A 7,450-nucleotide genomic window follows, 5' to 3' on the forward strand; every position below is an offset into this window, starting at 1 on the left:
CTGTGATTCAAGTATAATGGTCACGAAATATCTAAGAAAAATTGCTCGTGTTGTGTCCTATATGGGTTTGGTAATATTATTGGTCAAATGGTTTAGATGACAACATAATGAGGATGGATGGATGGAATTCATAAAAAAGTAGCATATATAATTAGATTTAATTCTATCACTATATAGTTAATCAGAGTATGTTGATGAATGTTTTTATGTAGTGGGTATCAATACCAAAATCGAACTGCTGAATATGACTCGACCTTGCAAAGATCAGAAGTATATATGTACAGGACTTTATAAAACTATGTTTCCAAGATTTCCATTAGATTTCAAGTTAATTATGCAAACTGTGAGGATTGAAGATGTGAGGTATTTACCTATAATATGGTACTTAAAAACCTCCAACTTTTCCTCCATATATAAGCACGGTACAAAATCACGAGCTAGACGGTAAGGTTTCTAGCAAGCATATAAGAATAGATGGAGGTGTTCATATTTGGGCTTCAAAGCCTATAGCACTTCAACATCCGGAAGCAACATACCTTGCAGTTAAGTTTTAGCAGTCCTAAAAACCTTGCCTACTGGCTGAAATTTGTTTCAACCCTTTTTCAAAGTGTCCTCCAAGTAAGAAAAGTGTAGCTACGAAATTGTCCCCCTTCTGAGAAGGACTCATTTGGTTCATAAAAATAGTTTTTCTCATTAAAATATTTTTATTAGAATGCTGATGTATGGATATATGATGTTCGAAAAAATAATTTCTATATATTTGGTTGGTTATTAAAAAATGATATTATAGAATAACTTATATTTGATTGAGCATCTATTTTTCGAAAAAATTATATAAAATATCTATTGTGCTCTTAATTAAATTTTTTTATTCTATTATATTTAAAAAATTTAAGAGCATTTTTGAAAGAATAAATTGCTCCAAATTCCAATCCGTGGGGTTGAATTTTTTTCATATTCCATATTATTTTTTCTTTTCTAAAAAATATAAAAGTTTTATTTTTATAAAAAAATTATATTTTTTTATTTTTTATTTCAAAAATCTAGTTAAATATAAAATATTTTTTATTTTTTTTATTGATCATGTTTTTTTTTTTCTCCTTCTCTCCCCCGGAGAACCAAGGGCTCGTTTGGTTCGCGGGAAGTATTTTTCCTCCTAGGAATATGATTCCTGGGAATCATATTCCTCGGAAGAGGATACCTAGGAAAGTATTTTTGGCATGTTTGGTTAACCATGGGAAAGTGATAAATTTCCAAAGTGCTCATGTTTGGTTGACCATCCACTTTCCTAGGAAAGTTATGTATAATTCCTATTATGCCCTTAATAAAAATTAGTTCTTTAATGCCTCTTTAATGCCTCTTTAATGTTGAAGGGTCTTTTTGGAAAAAAATAAAAAAGGAGTGATTCCCACCTCATGGGAAAGTAACTTTCCCATGTTTCTCATGGGAAAGACTTTCCCATGAAATATGGAAATCATATTCCCATGGAAATACAACTTTTCCATCTCTCTCCTTTGAAAACTCCAACCAAACAAGAGGCATTTCATTACTTTTTCATTGACCATACTTTCCCCCTCCTTTTCCGGAACCAAACGAGCCCCAAATGATTCAGCACCGTGGGTTGATCCATGAAGACATGGCTTCCCGAACCTAAATTGCCGTGTAACCGTCGCACATGGGCTCATAAAGGCTGTTCCCTTTAGGTTACCAAAATAAAAAAGCCCGCACCCTTTACATGATATATATTACTTTAAAAAGACTGACATCCCTCCACGCGGCGTGTGATCCGGACACCCAAACCATACCATTTATACCAATTATTAATGAATTCATCTCCGTCCAACCCCCCATCCGTCCGAAACAAGTCCAGATCCCACGCTACCTAACCATCACCATCTTCGGAAAAAAAGAAAAGAAAAGGAGAAAAAGACAGAATTCTATTGGATCTCCGTTGTGATTCGTGAACCAAAAACCTGGATCCTCCGATCGGTGGACCCCGTCACCAATCTGTACAATCGCTGAGTGATCAAATCGCACGGTCCAGATCCACCTTCTGGAATCTCCTCGCCGCTCGGTGGGGCGAGCTCCGTCCTCTTCGATCCAGCCGACATCAAATGCCACGTGTCCACCGCCTCCGGCGATATATACTCCGCAGCCCATCGAGGCACCCGAAGAACTCTTTCTGGGCTCAAGTGGCGTCTTCTCCAATGGACCAAGCTTACGGAGACCGTCAACCCGCCGTCATCAACGACTCCGCCGCGGCTGCCGCCGGGGAGGCGGCGGTGTATCGGGGGACGGAATATTCCGTCATCCGCACCACCGTCGCCCTCGCCCTCTGGCTCGGCCTCATCCACTTCAACGTCGCCGTCGTCCTGACGGCGCTCCTCCTCCTCCCCGCCCGCCTCGCCGCCGCGTCCGTACCTCTCCCTTACCTTTTTCCCCCCTCCTCCATCGTCCCGTTTTGCCCCTGTATTTCTCCGGTAGTTACCTGTGTTGCCCCCGTCGTTGCAGGGTCTTGGGGCTTCTGCTGGTTTTTATGGCGATTCCTCTCAATGAAAAGAGCAAATGGGGTCGGAAGTTATCAAAGTGCGATTTTTATCGATTAGTTTGAAAAGTAATTTATTTAATTTTATTTTAACTAAATGTCTGGTGTTTTTTTTTTAACTGAATAAATAGGTGGATTTGCAAGTACGCAGTTGGGTACTTTCCTGTGAACCTTCATGTGGAGGATATAAAGGTCTTTGATCCTAACCAAGCTTATGGTGAGCTGTTCTTAAGTTTTTCTATTTGAATTTCTTAAATTTTATTTATTTTTTTTAAAAAATTAGACTTCTGTGTTGTTTTTCATTTAAAACTGATAAAGCTTCTTCTTTTCGTCCATTATTACAAATACTTACTGTTTTTTATTCAGAAGAAGATATATTGATCCAAACAAGGCTTGTAGTGACCTGTAATTAACTTTATCATTTGAAAACTAAATTTGGTTGACATTTTTTAAATAATTTTTTGTTTAAAAGAAAATTACAAAAGCTCCCTCCTTTTTCATTCGATTATTGCATATATATAGTCTGCCTTTTGTTCCAAAAAAGGATATTATCCATGGATGTTAAGACTTGGTGGCGAAGTGATGTTGAGTAATTGAGAGAGTGATTCGTATGCAGTGTTTGTATATATAGTCTGCCTTTTGTTCCAAAAAAGGATATTATCCATGGATGTTAAGACTTGGTGGCGAAGTGATGTTGAGTAATTGAGAGAGTGATTCGTATGCAGTGTTTGCTTTTGAGCCACATTCCGTGTTACCGATTGGCGTTGTTGCTCTCGCTGACCACACGGGTTTCATGCCTCTACCTAAGGTCAAGGTCCTCGCAAGCAGCGCGGTAGGTTCCCTGCTCCAAGATCAGTGCTTTCTTAAGAGGTTGGGTGATTGGAGTTATTGATATCTTTTGTATCCTTCTATTACTGGATTTTCTTGCATTGGCTATACGATAATTTGGTCAGGTGTTCTATACACCATTTCTGAGGCACTTGTGGACATGGATGGGGCTGGTCTCTGCATCAAGAAAAAACTTCTATGCGTACTTGGAAGCTGGATATAGTTGCATTGTAGTCCCGGGTGGTGTGCAGGAGATGCTTCACATGGACCATGATTCGGAGGTCAGTCTTTGCACCTTGCTCATAATATTACACTACATTGATGCAGTCTGTGCACCTTGCTCATAACATTGCACTGTATTGATGCCTTATGATTTGCCTTTTCATTACTGTTTTGCTGGCCATCTTGTGGGTAATGACATGGCCCATCTTCAGGTTAGCAAGAGCTACATGACTCTGGTGCTTTTCAGATGGAAGAGAAATGTGTATTGGTTTATTAGGATGACATTGATCCAGATCTATTAAGATGAAATGCTATTGTTGTCATAATGGTTGGAGAGCTCACAAGAAGTTGCATCTCCTGGCTTTGTTGGCAAATTTTGTATTGATCAAGAAAGACACGTTTTTCTTGTTTGGTTGATGATGTCTTTTTAATATATCTGGTAACTCGGAGGTGACTCAGCACTGCAAATGCATTATCTGCTAAGTAGTAAATCCTTGTGTAGTTTAACCTTTAAGTCATGCAATAAATAGTTTTACCTAGTAGATGTCTATGACTACTGAATCTTTGGTTAAAGAGGGGAAAAAAAAGCTTCAAGTTATCAGTTGGTGATGAATGAAGTGAAACATGATGGAATTTAATATGGCTCCAATAGTCCACTAGCAACTCAGGAAAAGTTTGTACAAAAATTGAGTAGGCATGGAGAAACCTAAACTTAACTCTAATACACATCAAAGATTTGGAAGTTAACTATTATGAATTGACCTTTATGTCGATATTGTAGCGTCATATCAAAGTTGTATTTGCTTGATTTTAAAATCTAAAATATTCAGATCAATGTTTGAAATCCATGCTCTTCCCATGCAGCTTATGTCTTCACCCTCGCTGCTGTAATGTTACATAGGTTTGTCCAAGTATTTCATTAGTCTTAGCATAGGCACTATAATTTTTCCTTTTACAGTTGATAGAAAAAAATATGTAGAACACTGAGAAGGACAAAAAGAGGCCAGCAACCAATTGCTGTAAGGAGCATCAAGTCTGGTTGATTCCACCTGAAAGAAACTAATAACTAAAAGGCTCTTTATCTTGAAAGACTTGAGATTGCAATTATAGAAATATTTTTCACCCAATCTTAAGCTGACATAGTCAGAGATAAAAAATATGTTCAATAAATAAAATGTAGGACAAGATATAAAAGATGCAATATACGTTTGAAAAGGAATAAAAATGCAACAATTTTTTAGTTTGATATTGTACCACATCTACATTATCAGGTCCACTGTTCAAACAATTGTTTCAACTATTTTATGTGTTGAGTTCCATCAGGCATGCATATCATTTTGATCTCTTAAAAATATTTAGAATATGAAGTGCTTGGGGAGCTGGTCAAGGAGCGAGTTTCTTAGAGAGATTAGAAAGTGGGTTGGGCACTCTAGATAGAAGTTCCATGCTACCAAGCATGAAACACGTAGAAGGTGAAGCATTTAGCAACACATTTCTCACTTTTTCTTCTGTACAGTACCAGGTTTGATTGAACCATGCATTACTGCTCGCTCTTGAGAGCTGCAGTTTTTTTTCCAGAATGTTATCTGTTAAAATTTGTATAGAAAAACTTCTGTCTGTTAGCTTATCAATGCTTGCATGTTCAAGACAACATTTGGCAGTATGTTTACTAGTGATTTCTGTTTGGTTAATAGGTTGCTTTCGTTAAAGCAAGAAAGGGATTTGTACGGATAGCCATGGAGACTGGCCGACCCATAGTTCCTGTTTTCTGCTTTGGTCAGGTAGTCTGTTTTCTTCTTTTCTTTATATGCATATCAGGAATTCTAACTATGTATATCTACTAGTCTTCTGTCTTCTTTGTAGTTCAAGTTAATCAGCTTTCAGTCTTAACTGCAAAATCAGCCGAATCAATGCCCCCGTTCAGTTTGAAAATGTTCAATAATAGACTGTATTAAGAACTATGAATAGCTTTAGAATGTATTCTATGTTCATTAAGTTCAAAGAACCGACTAATTCATGCATGTGTGTTGTTTATTTTAGCATGCATACATCGCTCCATTTTCTTCTTGCATGCTTTGTGAGTATGATCGTCCATGTCCTTATAACAAAGTTCATATTTGGCTTATTGCTTCTTGCTTTAATTGGTGGCAGAGTTATATTTACAAGTGGTGGAAGCCCAGTGGAAAATTATTTGTCCAGTTTGCTAGAGCAATCAAGTTTACTCCAATAGTCTTCTGGGGAAGATTCGGGTAATCCAATAGATCTTATCTTAGACTCATTAATTTCATGCAATTAACCACAACAAGAGGAAAAGTTTCAGCAGGTGTATGAATTCTTGTAATTAAGATTGCTGCATGTTCCATAATATTTTGTTCTCTTCTTTATTGTAGATCACCTATACCATTTCGGCATCCAATGCATGTAGTGGTGGGAAAACCCATTGAGCTCAAGAGGAATCCTAAGCCGACCATTGAAGAGGTTTTAAAAAAAAAACCAACGCATTTTTTATTCGTCGAAACATTCAAAATGACCTTATATCACTGTGTGAAGGTACCTGAAGGTCTTTGGGGGCCATGTGCCTATAAGCAAGGAACTCCATTGGCCACCAGAGAAGATAGTTGTTCTATTGTTGTCACATAGTACACATTAGTATCTATGATCACTGCAAATGCCCTGACTTTTATTTGTTTCTTGGTGCTGGCAGATAAATGAAGTTCATGCGCTGTTTGTTGTGGCCCTCCAAGAGCTCTTTGAGAAGCACAAAATCAGAGCTGGCTATCCTGATCTTCGCTTGAGGGTTCTATAAATATTGAGACGTAGCTTTGTATCTTTACCTCCTGGTCCTGAGCTCCAACAGTTCAGTCCTCCAGAGAAGCAATGAAACAGCCAAGAAGACCCTGTCTTGAGTTTGCACATTCTCGTCAAATCACTGGCAGTCACGGTGGTGCAATGATCTATTCTGATAGTTCCTGTTAGAAAATCAGGATCAGTAATTGTGCTAATTGGTGTATTATAGGGGAAGAGGAAGCACACTTTTTTTCTTTTTCTGAATGGAACTTGGATGAACACCTGTACTTGTTGAAATTTTCAATATTGTTGGGGTTATAAATTTCAGCGAAGCATGCACTTGATGCTCTCTAAGGTGTTATTAGAGCGGAATGCAGGAGATGGGAAGAGATCCAAGGAGAGATCTGAATCTATTTAAAATTTACATAATTACATGATCCAGACTTGATCCAGTCCAGTCACATGGTAGTGAGCCGGTTCGATTTTATTATTTCGATCCTGCTCGGATGTAGACTGGATCTGGACCTGATGGTTTTGCTGATGAACCGTTGCATTTTGTATGAAATCTTGTATCTTGAGATTGTCATTGGAGAAGGGATTTGAGCTCTCAGAAAAACAAGGACTGTCCATGGCGCTGATCCAATTACAGCTGAAATGGAGACAGGAACTGTATCTGATCCAATCTGAGCCTTGCCCTTGCCAACCCCATCTTTTCTTGATTGTACCCGACCCTGATCCAACCCATAAAAACCGAACCACATCAACCCTTTACAGGATGCACTCTTTTAATGTGCTTCCAGAACTCATCTTTTTACAGATAAGAATTTTACTGCAAATTATCCTAAGCTAATTTTACCAAGTTGAATAACAACATAATACAAACAACAAAAAGTTAACTTAACCAAGTTAAACAACATTTCACCAGGGTGGTTGAAATAATATTAACCCTTGTTTTTAGTTCTCCTTAATCTCTCCTCTTTCCAACCTTCTTTTTTCCTTAAAAACTTACGCCACCAAAACCTCAACCAAGGCTTTTTGCTAATCCAGGAATAAATGTTGACGCATTTG

The 7,450-nt window shown here is 37.9% G+C and overlaps 1 protein-coding gene across 1 annotated transcript; it reads left to right on the top strand.

Moving 5' to 3' along the window:
- Window positions 1–2,138: 2,138 nt before the first annotated feature.
- LOC103716076 (diacylglycerol O-acyltransferase 2D) lies at window positions 2,139–6,731 on the top strand. Its single transcript, XM_008803933.4, has 9 exons — window positions 2,139–2,413; window positions 2,512–2,586; window positions 2,677–2,762; window positions 3,271–3,377; window positions 3,499–3,654; window positions 5,290–5,376; window positions 5,747–5,844; window positions 5,986–6,073; window positions 6,300–6,731. The coding sequence occupies exons 1-9, from the start codon at window positions 2,208–2,210 to the stop codon at window positions 6,399–6,401; spliced, it is 1,005 nt and encodes a 334-aa protein (XP_008802155.2). The 5' UTR covers window positions 2,139–2,207; the 3' UTR covers window positions 6,402–6,731.
- Window positions 6,732–7,450: the final 719 nt, after the last annotated feature.

This window comes from Phoenix dactylifera, chromosome 11 (genome assembly GCF_009389715.1).
Source record: "Phoenix dactylifera cultivar Barhee BC4 chromosome 11, palm_55x_up_171113_PBpolish2nd_filt_p, whole genome shotgun sequence".
In the NCBI taxonomy this organism is placed as follows: domain Eukaryota; kingdom Viridiplantae; phylum Streptophyta; class Magnoliopsida; order Arecales; family Arecaceae; genus Phoenix; species Phoenix dactylifera.